The sequence below is a fragment of the Citrus clementina genome, unplaced genomic scaffold (genome assembly GCF_000493195.1).
Source record: "Citrus clementina cultivar Clemenules unplaced genomic scaffold, Citrus_clementina_v1.0 scaffold_7, whole genome shotgun sequence".
NCBI lineage: Eukaryota > Viridiplantae > Streptophyta > Magnoliopsida > Sapindales > Rutaceae > Citrus > Citrus x clementina.
Window position 1 is genome coordinate 11,159,130 of NW_006262075.1, and position 17,264 is coordinate 11,176,393.

The window sequence follows — 17,264 nt, forward strand, 5'->3', positions numbered from 1 at the left end:
AGTTTGACAATAAGCAGGAAATTTAGAGTGGCTAAAAAAATGGAAATTGAAAAAAGAAAAAAAAAAAACAGTTACCAACCGATCAACATTGGCTCTTTGCCACACAAAATTTTGTTTCCACATTTCTCCAACTTCCCTCTCTTTCGGTTGACAACAACCTTTTCTACATTCCGACTAACTCTTCCTCCATCGGCGGCCGCCATCCATGGCGTACGGAGGTCCTTCTCGACCGTGGTGCTCATGGTTCATGCCTTTGAGCTGTGTAGCTTGCATTGCTGTTTTTGTTTACACCATGTATGTCAACAATTGTCCTAAGAATTTAGGTGAAGATAGATGTGTATTTCATGATCACTTGGGGAGATTTTCTTTTCAGCCCAGATCAGAAAATTCTCTCTTTGGCCCTTCCACTGCAACGTAAGCTCTCTATTAGTATTATTACTGATCTCTGCACAAATTTTTTTAGTTTAATTTATTTTTTGGTTTAACTTTCGGAAACCAAGATGATTTGTAATTTTCAGGCTTAAGAAACTTGGTGGCCTTAGCCGAAATCTAGTGGTGTACGATGGCGAAATATATCGTTTCTTCTCTTGCATGTGGCTTCATGCTAATGTTATTCATTTGCTTACTAATAGTTTGGCCATTCTGTTTATTGGTGTTAAGCTCGAAGAGGACTTCGGATTTTGTAAGAACCTAATTGATTATTTGACAATCCTCTTTTGCAAGTTCCTGTGATTTTCAAAATTCGAACCAATAATTTTTGGTACAGAGAGTTGCTAAAAGAAAAAGAAAATCAATTTCAATCTAAATGATACATTTGATTGTGAGTGCAGTGAGAATAGGACTCTTGTACGTGCTTTCTGGTTTTGGAGGAGGCTTGTTATCTTGTCTTCACCAAGACGAATCACAGCAAACTCTTCAAATTTCAGTTGGTGCATCAGGTGCACTCTTTGGCCTGTTAGGTGCCTCACTTTCTGAAATCATCACAAACTGGACATTGTACACAAATAAGGTGACTATTTTTGTAACTGTTGTGCTTCTGTTTTAATTTTAAAAGCATATAAGCTGATGTGTTTAGTAATCTTTTTCTCCAGTGTGTATCAATTACGATGCTGATTTTAGTTATTGGCGTGAACATGGCTATCGGATTTATGCCTGGTATAGATAATATGGCACACATTGGAGGATTCGTTGCCGGAATTTTACTGGGATTCATTCTTCTTCTCCGTCCTCAGTATGGATACGTTAGCGGACCATACATTGCTCCAGGATATGAACTCAACCACAAGAAACCCAAGTACCAGTGCCATCAAAAACTGCTTTGGGTTATATCTGTAGTCGTCTTATTCGTTTGGTAAATTACTAATTCCAAGTTCACTTCAAACATTCATTAATTGGAAAATTGATGGAAACTGTTTCTATAAATTAATCATTTTTCCTTGTTTCAAAACCCATCAAAGCTCTTTTGTTGTGAAAGTAATTGTTCACATTCAATGTTTTAGTACTGTCTTCTATTATTTTGCTCATGATGGGGTAAAAACCATCATTAATCACCAACAAAGATATATGAGGTAAAATAGTTTAAGACAAAAAGTTAAAAAAAGAAAAAAGAAAAAAATAGCATTTTAACACGAGGTTTTGAAAAATGAAGGAGAAAATGTGATATATTTCAGCAAATGGTAGGGTTTTTCTCAATGTTCAATGTTCTAGTTAATTTGAATTTTTAGTATCAACAAAATGTCATTCATTAAAATGTTTTATAATTGGAGAATCATTGGTGATAGAGCATTGTTCCTCATTCATTCATCATTTAGCAAATGATTATGCATATTATTATAATTGGTTGAAATGTATATATATTATTATAATTGGTTGAAATGTATATATAGTAAGGAGTGAATAAAAAAGGAGCAGTACTTCACGAACACCCAAAATTTTTTTTATAATTGATATGATAGCTCAAACATGTGCCAAAGTGTAGGTACATGGTTGCCTTGTCAAAGCTCTACAAAGGCGAAAGAGTAGATCTGCCACTTCCAAGCATCGATATGAGTAAGGAATTGCCGAGTGTCGGAGTAACACAACAGCCATCCAATAATACACATACTAATCTACCTACTAATTAGGTAAAATTCTACCCCTTTATTTGAAATATGTGTTTCTTTTTTATATATTTTACATGCATCATCACTTTAATAAAATGAAGATATCCTCACTATATAATTATTTTTAGGTGCAAGTGTCCTCAATGTTTTTTTTTTTAATGTGGACACATTGTTAAATCACGTTGTTTAACAATATGTTCGCGAGGAAAAAAATTAAGGACACCCGCATTAGAGAATTACTGTGTATGTATGTATATATGTATGTATGCGGTTTAATAGTGTGATCGCATGAAAAAAAATTGAAGACCTCCGCACTAAAGAAAGATTGTGTATATATGTGTGTGTGTGTGTGTAAACATTTTCAGGTGTGGCGCCTCCATTTTTTTTAATGCAGAAGTCTTATGGCTTAATAAAGTTAATTTTCAATATACCATCAAGCTGTCGGTTTAGTAAACTTAAAAACTGACTATATTAAATCTTACGGTTTAAAAATTGTCTACATGAAAAAAAATGTGGGTGCCCGTACTAGATAAGGATTGTGGGTGTATATATATATATATATATATATATATATATATATCTACACATAAAAGTTGGTTGAGTAGTTGAGTTGAGCCATGTACGATTATTTCCTTAACTAACTTTGTTATGTGCAGCCTGCAGGATGATTTTTTTGGCTCATAATGAGAGTAATTCATATTTAATAAAATATCTCATGATTCATGAGTTAAGAGTTATCCCAAGTGCTTACCTAAGAGCTAATGTATACCAATGTGCCATTAACTTCTTGACAATAAAGAGACTTTTTTATATTATTCTTCAATTTTTGATTGTATATACATGAAATAATGCTATTGCACGAAACATGTACATATATATTTATAGACACACACACACGCACAACAGACCGATGTGGTGTAATTATGATCGGTTGAATTAAGATTTAAAGTAATATTAATAAAATTCTGTAGGTCAAGTGATGTATTCATTTAACTAAATAACCAAGTATGGTATGCTGCGTCGGTTTGCATGAAAGATTTTACGTACATATCATTGCTCTTACTCATATTGTTCTAATGCTAGCTGATGCTTTATATTGCAGTTGTGGAACAAGACTTGTGTATCTTCAAGAGAGTTGCCACTCGCCATGAATTATAAATGATATGATCCCCAATGTAATTTGAAGGACAATACGACTGTTAGTAACATTTTTACTTTATTAAATTAAAAAAATCCTCATTAGAGAATTATCATATTATATATATGTGTATGTATTATTTATCAAATATTTGCCTTACATAGCAAAAGCCATTTAATTAATGTTGATTGTATGCTATTTTTATTAATTTAGTGATAATGAATTTTGTCTTGAAATATCGTTATTAAATTATGTTTTTCGCCCCATTATTATTTAGATGCACATTCAATCTCAAATAAATAAAATAGGGTTATTATCATTTTACTACTTAAAAAATTATCAAATATCAAATGACTACAATAAATATTGTCTCTTATCATTTTCTTATTATATCTTTATCAAAATATCATTTTACTACTTTTTTGTTACAACAAATATCATTTTACTATTCATAATTAAAAAAATAATAAGACAAATTTTTAATTCATATATTATAATTCCAGAAAAAAGAATTATGTTGGTATTTTATATCTATTTTAATAAATATATTACAAATTTATTTTGTAAATAAATTTTAAGTTTTTTTTAATCACGAAGGATGAAATTAGTATTTTGTTAATCAACTAACTGGTCAACTAACGGTTATAATGAAAAAGTAGTAAAATAATATTTTTATAAGGATATAGTAGAAAAATGATAGGAGATAATTCTTTTTATAGTCATTTAATATTTAATAATTTTTAAAGTAGTGAAATGATAATAACTCACTCAAATAAATACATGCTGAAACTGAGTTGACTCGTTGTCAAACCTCCCGGCAACTCGGCTTTCTTGATTTTTCATGTTCTAGTGGCATTTAATGTCCCACGTGGCGCGTAAATCCAGGAGCCACATCAACAAAGCATTCACATGCACTCCCGAAATCCCATAATTACGAAACTACCACTCTCTTGGTCACTTACAGTTCGTTAACAACTCAGGGTTATTTCGTAATCCAGTCTTTTGCTTTTTCAATAAAAAAAATAAAAATAAAACCCTGTTTCTAAATTCGATTCAGACAACGAACTAACAACGAGCGAAGCTAATAACCGTCTTTCATCATCATGGCGCTTCTTGTTCCTGGTGGTGGGTGCGCACGTTTAGCCATCTCCCACCCAGCGCAAGTTAGCCGGAGAACAGCCGTTGTTGCTACGCTGTCACCTCCCAAACGCGATAAAGTTGACTACTGGGTCGATGCAACTTCGAGCTTCTTTGAACCAGACTCCAGACCCATCATGTTATATGATGGTAATTACAACTTTTTTTAAAATTATTTTTATTCCATTTATGAATGAAGTTGATTCATTTTATTAATTCTAGCTAGCTATAAAATAAAAAAAACTTCGCTTATGCTCCTTAATTAACTTTTAATTTATATATATTTTTTTTAATCACTGCTATGAAATGAAATCATTAGTGGTCGAAAACTATTAGCTGTTGAGTAGAATAGAATGTTTACCAAACACTTTAGCAGCCGGTATCTAGCTAAGCTACTATTGTAGTTAATATTTCTTTTGAATTTTCGTTCCATAGGTGTTTGCAATTTGTGTAATGGAGGAGTGAAGTTTGTACGGGATAACGACAAAAATAGGCAAGTGATCTAACCGCTGGCTTGTTGAGTAATTTGATGAATAATGTGTTAAATGATAAATATCAAATGTTATTCGACCTCAAGCCAAATGTTCCACAATGATTGATCACGATCCTTTGGCGTTGACAATATTCCTAGATAGGCTAATTTGATCTTCCCCGTTAAAGGTGTTCCATGTATCAGCTCATTTTGATTTGTACATAATTAAGCTACTGCAAAGAAAATTGGTCCTCCCAGATTTCGCACATTTTCAACTTGGCATTTTGGCTTGTATTTTTAAGTTTGTTCATGATATTTCAAATTATTACTTCTTATGGTTGAAAAGTATTATATGAATTAGTTGAAAACATGATTATGAATGCTAAACAAGATTGAGGTCACTGAAAATATCACTTCCTTTACCTGCTATTAATTATGAACCCTCCAAGGAATATCTTTCTTATAAATGATTTTCTTTAAATCCAAAAGGGAAAGAAAATCATAGAATTTGTCTCTTCAAAGTGTTTCTTAGCTATAAATCTGCTCCCAATGACTGTTCTTCTTCATATCTTTGTCTGGCAATTGACAGGAGAATCAGGTACGAAGCTCTCCAGAGTGAATCAGGCAAGAAACTGCTGAGGAGGTCAGGAAGAGCTCCTGATGATATTTCAAGTGTTGTGCTTGTTGAAAAGGATAGGTACGCGGATATTATTTTCAGTGTATTCTAAAACTGATGTTAAATTGGTCTGAATTCTAAAGGATGGCACCTGAATTTAGTTTCTGACCTTTTAGGGTAATGGTAACTATGTTCCACCAATTTTAACATTTCACATTGTGTCAATGTCTGTCTTCTAATTAATTCAAATGAGATTATTCCTATCCCCTCTCCCTTCATGTTTCTATCTGTCTCTCTTGAATAGAAAAGGTTTGCACAAGAATGATTAAGAATTGATGGTGGATTTCAGATCATATATCAAGTCAGATGCTGTTCTTAAGATAATGGAATACATAGACCTACCTTTCCCTCAGCTAGCATTTTTTCTACAGTTTGTTCCTCAGTAAGTCGTCCCTTCTTTGTTGCTGTAGTTCTGAAACAAATGAGCAGAGCAATGGAAATTTATTATTCTGTTTTTTGCTATGGGTGGTTGCAGGTTTGTAAGAGATTTTGCATATGACAACATAGCAAACAATCGATACAACATTTTTGGCCGCTCAGATTCATGTGAGTTATATGATAATTAAGGATGTGCAATCGTTGCGGCTAATGAATGTATGTATATATTTGAAACTCCAGAAATGAGGGATCATAATGTGGTCCATTGTTTCTTGCTCTGTGGAAATAGAATATACTGTGAACATGTTTATCAATTGACATTTGACAACTCTTAATGTAAATTGGTCATCTTGGCCATATATATGCTTACAATTCTGACCTTATTGTTACAAATATTTGATTTTACTCTTTTTTTTCCTCCTTATCAATTGATACGTATGAAGTGCATAATTTTTTCCCCCTATTTAATAATTTCCTAGTTCTTCTGGTGATTACATCAGAGCTTTATTGTAACATATTTGTGGCCATATATTAAAACAAGCCTTCTCTATCTTGACTTTATTGTCAAGTGTTTAAGTTCCTAATACTTTTTGATCTATTGGATGCCAACATATGATCCCAGCTCTTCAAAGCCTATTGCGGGCAATATTTTTTTGGTAACCATGTCTTTCCTCCTCATAGTATCCTGTTTCTTTAGTAGTTGATAGAATGGCACGCACACTCACCCTCAACCTCCCATTCCCCATTCTAATTAAGTAGACTTCTGCAGCAAGCAGCTGCACATATAATGGAGTGATAACATCATTGAGGGAATGCTATTTGTGGGACCCACATAGAGGTATGGAGCTCCCATTTGATAATTTCAATATTTTAAATCCTGGTAGTTTTGTTGAATTCTCTTGGTCCAAGGACTACATCCTGTTAGGTTGGAAATTTGTAAGGACCAGCATAGTTTGAAGCTTTAGGAAAAGGAAAGCAGGATCGGACAATCCTTTTAAATGATATCCTGGAGGTTTGAGAGCATCAAAAGTTTACTGTTTCTGCTAATTCCAAATGTTGAAAGTTTGTATCTGAGTATTTTGTGCATCACTTCCTTGCAAAGTTTTCTTTTATCCTATAGGAAAGGAAGATATTTTATGAACTATTCGTAGTTATTGTGCAATATTACTATTTCAAACATCTATCTCCCTTTTGTACACTTAAGAAAGCATCTGCCTTACACTGATAAAAGATAGAAGATAAAAGAATAGAAGTTCAAATGATAAGATCCGAGAGCTGAGTTGTATGCATATGCATAAATGCCTAAATATCATCCAGTATTTATCGACATATATCTTGTGTGCTCTATTGCATATGCGTGCATGGATATTGTCTACATAGATGTGAGGATGTGAAGGTTGGAATCCAGTATCCTAGTATTGCATGAAGGTTTTGTGGTTAATCTGCTACAAGAATAATCAGCTATGAGAGTGTGGGAGAGGTTCGTTGTGTATCTTGTCGCCTTTGTATAGCTTGGACAAGCCGAGTGCATATCTGACAAAATGGCAATGGTTAGCCGAAATTTGTGAACCCCAATTTTGAAATTTTCAACAAATGTTTGAAATGAACGTTTAGTGATATACCCAAGGACTAAGAGGATTAAAGCTATAATCCAACACAATTGTTGATAGTGCATGTACTTGGGTTTCCTATGCTTGGCATCATATCCCGCAGCAATGTATTTTTCGCTTACATATCCATATTGGGGACGTAGAAAGAGGATAAATCCAAGGAGAACTCCAGAGGCAAATCCTCCAATATGTGCCAAATTGTCTACACCATCCACACCGGGTATGAATCCAAAAGCCAAATTCAGGGCAATAACAGAACCTAGAACTGAAAGTGATGTGCACTGAATAGAGAAGAGTTAGAACTTATATCTGTTTATATCTTTGTGAAAGTTCATTTTGGAATGATGTTTGAAGTTACTTTAAGAATAATATTATGACTTTCAATTTCACAACTATTATTATTATTATTTTAAGAATAATATCTGCGAGGTTTATGTCATTGTGTTATTATTTTAAAGCAGTTAGTAACATAGTCACCTTATTTTCATAGATCGTCCAGTTTGCAATTAACTCAGAAAGCATGGTTCCCAACAGTCCAAAGAGTGCACCGGATGCTCCAACTGAAACAATTTCTTTCTTTCCTTTATGGTGAAGACAAGATAAAAGGCTTCCACCAAACCCAGAAAGCAGATACAGAGGTGCTATTCTCGCTGCCATATTGAAGAGTGATTTACAACCAGTAAGAACTTATAGTACAATAATTCACTCGTAGTTCATTATCAAGTTCTTACCGAATCCAAATTCCTGTTCCAGGCGGTAACTAACAAGCATAAGGCTCGTCATGTTGACAACCAAATGAATGATTCCAGCATGAAGCCACATGCTAGACAAGAGACGATATTTTTGATTTTTCCTCACAACTAGGTTTCGGTCAAGGCCACCGAGATCTCTGAGCCTGGAAGAAAATAAAGGAGAGTAATCTATCCCTGTTTCCAATTAAGTACACAAAATGAAACAGAAACATTGTTGAGGGTTCGACTTCTTAATTACGTGGAGATGGAAGGTCCGAGGAGATAATTTTCCTTCCATGGTTGAAAGGAATATCTCCCTAATATATCTCTCAAAACACATTGGTGACTGTCTGCAGTTTTCGCAGGGCAATTGTTTACATGCATGGTGTAAACGAACATAATAATGCAAACAACAAAGATGACCGGCGTGAGCCATGCGCGCCACTGCTCGGGAGCGTATGGCTTGTTCTCCATGGCGGCCTGCCGGCAAGAAAGATTGCAGGATCAACAATACCAGAAGAGAGAGAAGGAGACGGGAGGGGGGGATAGAATTTGGGTGGCAACGAGCACGTCTTGCTAGGCTGGTAAGCTATTTTTGGTGCTTTTGATTTATTGCTCATGAAACCGCTCTTTCTAAAGATTGTTCCATATGCAGTCCGCCGGGTTATATTGTTGAATCTTTGAAAATAATAATAACTTTTCTGCAACGTTCATATCATTGTTTTCGGTTATCAATTTTCTTTTTTCAATAAAATGTAATTCATATACGATATTGCAACATCATTGTCCTAGATGTGGATATTGATTTTTTTTAGTTGGTTTTCGTATTTTACCCCTCAGACAAATTTGCTAGGATTAGTGTTCCAAAATTTTAGTTGTTTGTAATATGAATTTAGCATAGAAATTTAAATAACTTCCAGAAGGGGATATGCGACCTTCCATTTGGTCAGTTTCGAGGTTCCTAAAACGGCAAATATGTGCTGAATAAGTTCTATACGTAAAGAGTTGTATTAAAAATAATAATAATAATAATAATAACAGGAAGTTGGTATATTTATGTCGGTAATTGAAATAGTTCAATATTTGTTTACTTAGTTATTTTTTAATGTTCTCACACTGTAAAACAAATAATCAGATTCAGGAAAAAAATGTATTTTGAAAACTTTATGCCAGCCGAATTTCGTGTGGGAGCACCTTATACTAGTAGGGATGGCAATGGGGAGGGGAGGGGAGGAGACCGATCTCCCCGTACCCATCCCCGATATTTTGTATATGTCCCCGTCCCCTCCCCGTCCCCGTTAGAATTACTTGAGAGAATCCCCATCCCCGAATAACTAATATATTTTTTTTTCGATTTTGAGTTAATTATATTAAAATAAAAAATTCAAATAAAAGTAAAGTTCGAAATATATCTTACATTAATATCTATTACAAAAGTCACATACATTAAATTGTAAGTAACGCAACATGCAAGGGATACAAACTTCTTTTACAAACTATCATGAACAAATTAATAGTATAATACAAAATTATTACAAATAAAATCGAATTTAGATTCAAAATTAACTTTTTCAATGGTGGCGTGGGCACTTTATAAATGTGGATTATTCCATTTGCAACACAATAGTTAAATCGGAGCAAATCAAAAGCAAATATTAGATTAGATTAGATTAGATATTAAAATTGTGATTTGTTGTGGGCAATTATAACATCTAAAAATAAATAAAAAAATATATTTAAGTTAATGTCTTTTTAATGTCCTAAATAAAAATTTAGGACTTTAATTACTTAATTAAGCCTAAAAGTTTAATAATATAAATATTTTGATATTTTTTATTTTTACCAATATTTATAATTTTATAATTTAAATTTTATTATTTATTTACTAGTAATTTTAAAAAATTAAAATGGGGAAATGGGTAGGGGATGGGGATTCCACCTCATCCCCGTCCCCTCCCCGAATAAGAAATTGGGTAAAAAAATTTTCCCGTCCCCTCCCCGAATAAGAAATTGGGTATGAAATTATCCCCATACCCTCCCCGAATGGGAAAAATTCCCGAGGATACTCGTCCCCGTGGGAATTTTTGCCATCCCTATATACTAGCCATCGTCTCCTAAAATTTTGGTGGTAACACTCCTCAAATTATTGGTTATCTTTTATATCTTTTAGGTAACAACTTAGTAATAATATTAAAGACAAGCTTGGTGGATTTATTCATGTAAGATGGCAATTAAGACGTAAAGTGGGGTTGTCAATGGGCCAGGGCCTGGGACTCGCAGTGGTACTAAAGCAGAGTCTCGACATTTACTCACGTGGACATAAATTGAGACCTGGGAAAGGTCTTTATAAACTGGGCTAAAGACAAGAGGTCCGTCCGTAGGTGCGTTGAATTGAAATAAGGTTTGCTTGGGAAATTGAAGTAAGCACGAGACTTCTAACTAATTATCTATTAACGTTGCTAGAACAGTGAAAAAACCAACTCCATGTACAGGTGGGCAAAATTGGGTTCGGGTCAATCCGATCGGATTAGACAAAAATCAATCCGAATTATATTCGGACCGGATCGAGTCGGGTCAATAATTCGAGTTTAATTTGGGTAAGATTGAGTTCGGATTTGAAGCTTGAAAGTTGAAAGCTTCAAAATCGGGTTCGAGTGGGGAGAAAGCCAGAAACTCGGGTTGGGTTGTGAGGATTCGGCCTTCAAGCAGCTGATCGGTGGCCACGACAGCAGATCACAGATGAGTTTTTGGCAGCAGATGGGCAGACGTGCAACGACAGATCGCGGAAGACTCACAGCTGGACGCGGTTTCACTTGGCAGCAGCAGATTGCGGCTTCACTTGGCAGCAGCAGATCGCGACTTCACTTGGCAACAACATATCGTGGTTTTACTTGGCAGTTGTCAACAGCAGATCGCAGTTTGACAGTGTTGTGAACTTGTGAAGTTGTGATTCTTGTTTTGTTTGTGGACTTGTGCTGGTGTGTGCGTCTGTGAGAGCGAGTGACTTTGTGTGTGTGCGGCGTGTGGTGCCTAATGGTGTGTGTGTGTTTAGGTTTAGTTAGTTTATTTTTTTTGGCAAACCCGATTGGGTATTCGGATCGGGTCGGGTTTTCACAAACTGATCGGGTTTGTAATTTTTAATCTGATCAGGTTTCAATCCCGACCCAAACCCGAAATTTCGGGTTGGGTAAAATACCCACCCCTAAGTCTCCATGTGATCTTTTTAAAAATTTTCAAAATGATTACATAGTTGCATATCTAATTTCTCTCAAATATTGAAAGGCTTTGTACCAGATCTAACTTTTCTTTATTGTACAAAAAAAAAAAAGGCTTCTCAAGAATAAAGCAGCTGTGTAAACAAATGCTACAAATTTATTTCAAACAGCCAACACTAGGGACTGAATCATCACATTTTCCATGAGCATTGATGCAAGTTGAATAAGTCCCCTCCTTCGAATTCGATGAAGCTATGTGGATGTGCTCCAGCACTATGTTGTCACAGCCAACAGTCCGGCTGCAATTCAAGGCAATTGCATCTTGTGTGATTGATGTCCCATGAATTCCAGTGTAAGAAACATCACTTATTTTGACTGCATTTGTCTTTTTAATTAATCAAAATAAAATATTGTATTAGTAAAAGTATAAACAATAAGAAATCTAAAATCAAGTATATGATAGAATCAAGATTTTTATTATTTGCTTACTTCATTACTGCATTGTTCATGTGGGCAGTAAAATTGGTCAATGATGATGGGATTGTCAACATCTGTGAGTGTAATGTCGTTGAAAGTTATCTTCCTGGCATACCCAGACCCCCCCTATAAATATTAAGAACCATTAAGAATAAATTTTGAAATAAGAAATATATATTACAAATGATGAATATTATTGGTTAATTTAAGAAGACTTTAATTACCTGCCATGTTTTGATCCTCAATCCATTTTGAGTTGCGTTCAAAGTACAATTTTTCACATGTACTTCCTCAACTGCTGCTGCCTCTCCTTGCTTTCCTAGGCTTCCGATGCTAGAATAACAAATGCTCTTATAAGTATAGATACTTGCAACGCTTTGTAAATCGTTTGGATTAATTAGACAAAGTCATCATAATTAACAAACCTTATACCATGCCCCGGACCACATGTCAACCCAGTTACATTAATCTGAGAGCTTCCCGTGTTAATTGCAATGCAATCATCACCTAAATTCATACAACAAAAATTTATGCTATACGCACAATTAAACTCAAGAAAATAGAAAGAAGAAATGATAGTAAGAGTACTAATCTAGTTTAGGATATTGGACTTTATTAAACTCAGGAAAAACTATTATATTATACTATTGCACCATATGGCATTATATCTTTCTGGATTTTGATTCTGAATTGGATAATTTCTAATGATAATAATAAACAAAGGTACAAAATTGAATGTATTAGAAAAAGCAAAATAATAATAATATTAACCTGTGGCAATGTTACTGTTGAGAATATGAATGTTTTGGGAGGCAGAGATGTCAATGCCATCAGTGTTAGGGCTTGATTCAGGGGCTGATATGTGGAGATTAGAGAGAGTTGCATCCTGACAGTTATCTAAGGAGATGTGATTTTTCTGACTGTTGATATGTTTCAGTCCACTGACTTGAAAACTGGTACATTTTTCAAATACTAATGCCTGTTGCCATCCATCATATTCATGAAAAAGGAATGTGTATGTAATATTATCATTACATTTGATGAATGTTTATGTTAATTAAGCATTTTGTTCATAAATTTTCTTACTTTGGGTTTCGTGCAGTCCTCGCTATACTGCATATGATTCAGGAAGGTGTATGAGAATTTGTGATAAAAATAATGAAAAAAAAAAGGTTCAGTAAAAGGGACGAGAGTTCGCAAAAAAATGTTGTGCACCCACATCTGAGCAAAGCTTCCACCACTGTGATCCTTGGCCATCAATTTCTCCATTTCCATTAACAGTAAATCCATTGACATTTGCGAAGTAAAGCCAAGACCTTCGATCCTTTCCTTTCCAACTTGACGGTCCTTCAGGTGCAATGAGATTCCCCTCAATCTGTGTTAAAAAAATAGGGCTTTAAAGTAAGACTTTCTTTTTCGAGAAACTACAGCACAATTCTGTCTGGTATTGAAAAATTATTAAATCTTTCGTTAATACCCTTAATATTTCCACTATTGATTCCCGTGCTTCCATTATTGACCGCTGACTTACACTATATTATGTACACAATAAATAGAATTTTGGGACATACGTCGGTAATAAAAAAATTTGGAGTGTATAAAAAAAAAATTAAAATAGTCAACAGAGAGTGTGATGACCTTATACCTTTTTTATTGATAAATATTGCTAGTATTATGAAAGGTATTGATGATGGTGAGAAAATTAAAATCCATTTACCTGAACTTGGAGGTTGGAAGATTTGCATGGACCTTGGAAACTTGTAGGTTGCAGCAAGAATGTTTTCCCCTGAGGAACCTGAAGGGTTGGATTGTTTGATGTATCTCCACAAACCGCGTTCCATGCTTTAATAAAAGCCTAGAAATGAATTAAATCACAGAAGTTACCGTAAAATACTAACACAAGGAAAAAAAAAAATTAAGAAGAACAGAAACTAAAGAGCTTTGATATTTTAAATTGAGAAAGGCAAACTAGCTGTAATTAATCTCTAGACTCTAGTTATTCTATTGATTACTGATTTTTTCTTTTTCTCTTCTTTCGAAAGTGAGTATTAATTCGATGTTGTCATTTTAATTCTTGTTTCACTTATCCGTGTCTCATGTTTCATTCTATATCGTGCGTTTTATATCTCTCATACATAATATATTTACTATTTCTAATCAGAGCTTGACAGTTTCTATTTTAGGTCAAGTTTGCATGGTTGGATTTTGTGGTTTTTCAATTACCAAAAGCTCTCATATATCTATGTGGCACTGGGGATTGAATCATCTCCAAATGATAGTTCAGTTGATTTGACTTGCATAATAAAAACAAAGGATCACAGTTTAAATCTTTGGAAACATATTTAATGTATAGCGAGATAGAATATGGTGTATGGATACATGAGAAACAAGTATATATAATTATGAGGTACCCGTATTTTTTAAAATATGAATTCATTTTTATATTATATGGTGTATTAAGTATGGGCATCCGCATTAGAGAATGACTAATATTAATAGCTCTCTATTGTGTTGCTTGTAGTCTAACATTGTATCATAGTTATGAAATGTTTATAATATTAAATCTATATTTTATGACAAGCGTTCCATTTGGAGAATGACTCGTATGTAAAAATAAAATATATATATTTACTTGGGAATCATCGGTAACTCCATTTCCCACAGCACCAAAGTTCATAACGTTATAAGGCATTGTTCCAGGATACGATCGGCTCCAACCCAATGTAGCCATGCACATTAGCAAAGAGATGATGAAAAATAGTTCCTGCATTGAGAGTAAAAATGAATTATGATATGCATATTGGCAGAAAGAAATTTAAAATGAAAGAATGCGAGAGTGGAAGAGTGAATTAATTGAGGATAAATGTCTCCTCTTGCCATTGTCTATTTGCGACAAAAATGAAGACTATACGCTTTTAGTTATGAAAATAATAATACTAAAAAAGTTTTGATGATTTATAACAACTGATCATTTGGTCTTCTATTTATATTTATCCTTCAAAGCTCTAATATGCAAGATAATCCCATAATAGATTCTCTCATACATGGGGTTTCCAATTTGAGCCCATATATAGATCTTTTTATTTGAATACATTGATAATTTTGAACTTATTGCCAAATTGTTAGGATTTGCCGTACTAACAATAATATTTATTTCCAAATTAATCCAACATGGTCCTGATAATGTATTCAATTAGGCTAGATTTTAATAATCCTTATCATGCAATAGCTATCCGATCTATTTATTTAGATTAGTTTTTAATTATCCTCATCGTGCAATTTCTAATATTTATTTGTTGAGTGTTATAACTTATTGATGTCAGACTCTGCATTAGAAGATAAAATCAACCCAGGTGCAGTAGTGCAGTAGACGTAGAGTGATGAATATTATAAATTATCGAAGATTATGGTTAATGGTCTCGCTATAATATGTCACGAACATTTTTTTATGGAAACCACATATGAAAACTTTTAAGCTAAATATGGAATAATTAAAAAAATCATCGGTGAAAATATATTACGTGTTAGCTAGATATTCATTTATAAGAGTAAGCTATTGCCTAGTCTTACCGATAAAATTTCCATGGTACAGTTTCAACGGGATCATGCAATAAATCTGATCAATGTATAATTTCAATTCTCATTATAATTACTTGATTTTAAAATAAATGTATACATGAAAATTTTATTAAAACTGACCTAGTTCTTTTTTATTGTAATTGGGTTAGATATTTGCATAAACTGCTGAATACAGCCGCCAAATTCATCAAATTCAAAATCCTTACAAAATTCATTTTCATTATAACCCTACTAAGAAATTAAGCAATTATGACATTTCAATTAACCCTATTTTAATTGCATAAATAATCCTCCACAAAGTTAGCTTCTTCTAGATTTTCGTTATCCAATCCGTTGGAAGTTTTTTATAATTCTATATCAATGTTATTTATCTGCAAACTAATAATGCAGTTTGTGTTATTAACTTTAATATTTTAGCATCTGTCGGAGTCATCTAGTTGAGATAATAAAATCTTTTGTATTGAAAACAAGAGATTTTGGGGAAAAAAAAAAGTTTATTTGAGTTTCCTTCTTATCTGCATTGTCCAAAGAGTAATACTAAAAATTTTAAATTATTTTTAAAATTTCAATGTAAACTGTGCGACATATGGTATGTTATTTCTTAAGTAGATGAGAGGATTTTCACTAGTTTCAAGTGATTTTTATGTCATAAGGCTGTAAGTAAACCCAATGGAGGATCTAGCCTAATCAGGTGATATTTGCGGATGGAGACTTGGGTTTGCAGTTATTTTTATTTGTGACTTTCTGATCTTTTGTCTTTAGAATGGAAATTAGATGATTATGAATGAATTTGGTGATGGGTGGATTGGAATGGTGATGAAATTTATCATTTTCTTTTTATTTTCAAATTAAAATTAGCTCTTATTATGTTTGCAAGGGTTAAATAATTAATAAAGTTAACAACCATTATAACGGGGATTTGAACTTAATTTAAAATACTAGGAGAATTTTGACTAAACAGCAGAGAGATTATATTTATTTTCCCTAAAATATACCCAATCGTACTTGTAATAGTTGTCGGGTTACCTAAATAAGCAAAAAATTACAAAGGCTCTAAGAAGATGAATATTAATTTTAAATAATTGAATATATATATTTCAATTAAGTTATATTTTATGTTCTTCCACAAGGCTCTTTAGCATAACTTGGGAGTTTGAATAATAATAAGAGTAATAATATAATTATAAACTCTTGTAGAATTTTTTATTGTACAAACTGATGTGGCATAATTTAATTGATTGGATGAAATATCTCTTAATACACATGATTTGTTTTTATTATATTTATTTTTAATTCAACTAATGAGTTGATGTCAAATCAATTTGTACAAGAGTTTGTGGCTGTATTTTCACTCTAATAATAACAAGAAGGAGAAGAAGGGATATTAGTTGTTATTTAGTGAGAGATTTTTACCATTCTGGATCCAAATCATCTCCTAATCTAATCTTTCCTAATGTTTTAAAAAAAATTAACATGTGTAATTTAAATTATTGGATGTACAAGATTTAACTCAATCTTAATTTTTCTTATTAAACACAAAAACACATAGTTTTACTAATTATCTAAAAACTAAAAATAATAAAACTTAACAATGTAACTTTCTTTCTTTTCTTTCTTTTATCCCCTTCTCCTTCCAAGCAGCCCCTTCTTACCTTCCTGTAGTGTTTTTTTTTTTTTTTTCCTTCGCTTCCTTAATCATAAATTTTAACTTTGGCAATACACATGAAGAAAAAAAATGCCATTGGTAGA

At 33.1% G+C, this 17,264-nt stretch overlaps 4 protein-coding genes across 7 annotated transcripts; 2 read left to right on the top strand and 2 right to left on the bottom strand.

The window, feature by feature from the left end:
• Positions 1 to 205: 205 nt before the first annotated feature.
• On the top strand, positions 206 to 3,231 carry LOC18037644 (RHOMBOID-like protein 5). The gene is made up of 6 exons (XM_006427188.2): positions 206 to 414; positions 519 to 682; positions 831 to 1,009; positions 1,092 to 1,351; positions 1,979 to 2,123; positions 3,205 to 3,231. Exons 1-5 carry the CDS (start codon positions 206 to 208, stop codon positions 2,121 to 2,123), a joined length of 957 nt encoding a protein of 318 aa, XP_006427251.2. The 3' UTR covers positions 3,205 to 3,231.
• A 1,022-nt stretch (positions 3,232 to 4,253) lies between these two features.
• Positions 4,254 to 8,078, top strand: LOC18037436 (DCC family protein At1g52590, chloroplastic). 3 transcript variants are annotated; one of them, XM_024181361.1, is made up of 6 exons: positions 4,254 to 4,527; positions 4,813 to 4,870; positions 5,439 to 5,546; positions 5,815 to 5,907; positions 6,001 to 6,071; positions 8,004 to 8,078. In XM_024181361.1, exons 1-6 carry the CDS (start codon positions 4,344 to 4,346, stop codon positions 8,021 to 8,023), a joined length of 534 nt encoding a protein of 177 aa, XP_024037129.1. In that variant the 5' UTR covers positions 4,254 to 4,343; the 3' UTR covers positions 8,024 to 8,078. The 3 variants fall into 3 exon arrangements, with proteins under 3 accessions (XP_024037129.1, XP_024037128.1, XP_006427253.1); XM_024181360.1 differs by lacking the exon at positions 8,004 to 8,078 and adding an exon at positions 6,526 to 6,653; XM_006427190.2 differs by lacking the exon at positions 8,004 to 8,078 and having other exon boundaries at positions 6,001 to 6,519.
• LOC18037650 (RHOMBOID-like protein 5) lies at positions 6,679 to 8,941 on the bottom strand. Of its 2 annotated transcripts, XM_024181359.1 has the most exons (5): positions 8,504 to 8,941; positions 8,245 to 8,408; positions 7,991 to 8,163; positions 7,526 to 7,794; positions 7,284 to 7,436 (listed from the first exon to the last, which is right to left on the bottom strand). In XM_024181359.1, exons 1-5 carry the CDS (start codon positions 8,716 to 8,718, stop codon positions 7,361 to 7,363), a joined length of 897 nt encoding a protein of 298 aa, XP_024037127.1. In that variant the 5' UTR covers positions 8,719 to 8,941; the 3' UTR covers positions 7,284 to 7,360. The 2 variants fall into 2 exon arrangements, with proteins under 2 accessions (XP_024037126.1, XP_024037127.1); XM_024181358.1 differs by having other exon boundaries at positions 6,679 to 7,794.
• Positions 8,942 to 11,616: 2,675 nt separating this feature from the next.
• Positions 11,617 to 14,667, bottom strand: LOC18037480 (probable polygalacturonase At3g15720). Its single transcript, XM_024181123.1, has 9 exons — positions 14,569 to 14,667; positions 13,654 to 13,791; positions 13,156 to 13,311; positions 13,023 to 13,049; positions 12,708 to 12,915; positions 12,362 to 12,443; positions 12,161 to 12,269; positions 11,949 to 12,062; positions 11,617 to 11,844 (listed from the first exon to the last, which is right to left on the bottom strand). Exons 1-9 carry the CDS (start codon positions 14,665 to 14,667, stop codon positions 11,617 to 11,619), a joined length of 1,161 nt encoding a protein of 386 aa, XP_024036891.1.
• Positions 14,668 to 17,264: the final 2,597 nt, after the last annotated feature.

Coding starts and splice junctions, on each gene's coding strand:
- LOC18037644 (XM_006427188.2), top strand. CDS start 206: ATGGCGTACGGAGGTCCTTCTCGACCGTGGTGCTCATGGTTCATGCCT. Junction 415..518: donor TTTGGCCCTTCCACTGCAAC/GTAAGCTCTCTA, acceptor TGTAATTTTCAG/GCTTAAGAAACTTGGTGGCC. Junction 1,352..1,978: donor GTAGTCGTCTTATTCGTTTG/GTAAATTACTAA, acceptor GCCAAAGTGTAG/GTACATGGTTGCCTTGTCAA.
- LOC18037436 (XM_024181360.1), top strand. CDS start 4,344: ATGGCGCTTCTTGTTCCTGGTGGTGGGTGCGCACGTTTAGCCATCTCC. Junction 4,871..5,438: donor CGGGATAACGACAAAAATAG/GCAAGTGATCTA, acceptor GGCAATTGACAG/GAGAATCAGGTACGAAGCTC. Junction 6,072..6,525: donor TTTTGGCCGCTCAGATTCAT/GTGAGTTATATG, acceptor ATATGATCCCAG/CTCTTCAAAGCCTATTGCGG.
- LOC18037650 (XM_024181358.1), bottom strand. CDS start 8,718: ATGGAGAACAAGCCATACGCTCCCGAGCAGTGGCGCGCATGGCTCACG. Junction 8,409..8,503: donor CTCGGACCTTCCATCTCCAC/GTAATTAAGAAG, acceptor ATTTTCTTCCAG/GCTCAGAGATCTCGGTGGCC. Junction 7,795..7,990: donor GGACGATCTATGAAAATAAG/GTGACTATGTTA, acceptor TTCTCTATTCAG/TGCACATCACTTTCAGTTCT.
- LOC18037480 (XM_024181123.1), bottom strand. CDS start 14,667: ATGGCTACATTGGGTTGGAGCCGATCGTATCCTGGAACAATGCCTTAT. Junction 13,050..13,155: donor GGTGGAAGCTTTGCTCAGAT/GTGGGTGCACAA, acceptor AATCATATGCAG/TATAGCGAGGACTGCACGAA. Junction 11,845..11,948: donor ATGAACAATGCAGTAATGAA/GTAAGCAAATAA, acceptor TTAATTAAAAAG/ACAAATGCAGTCAAAATAAG.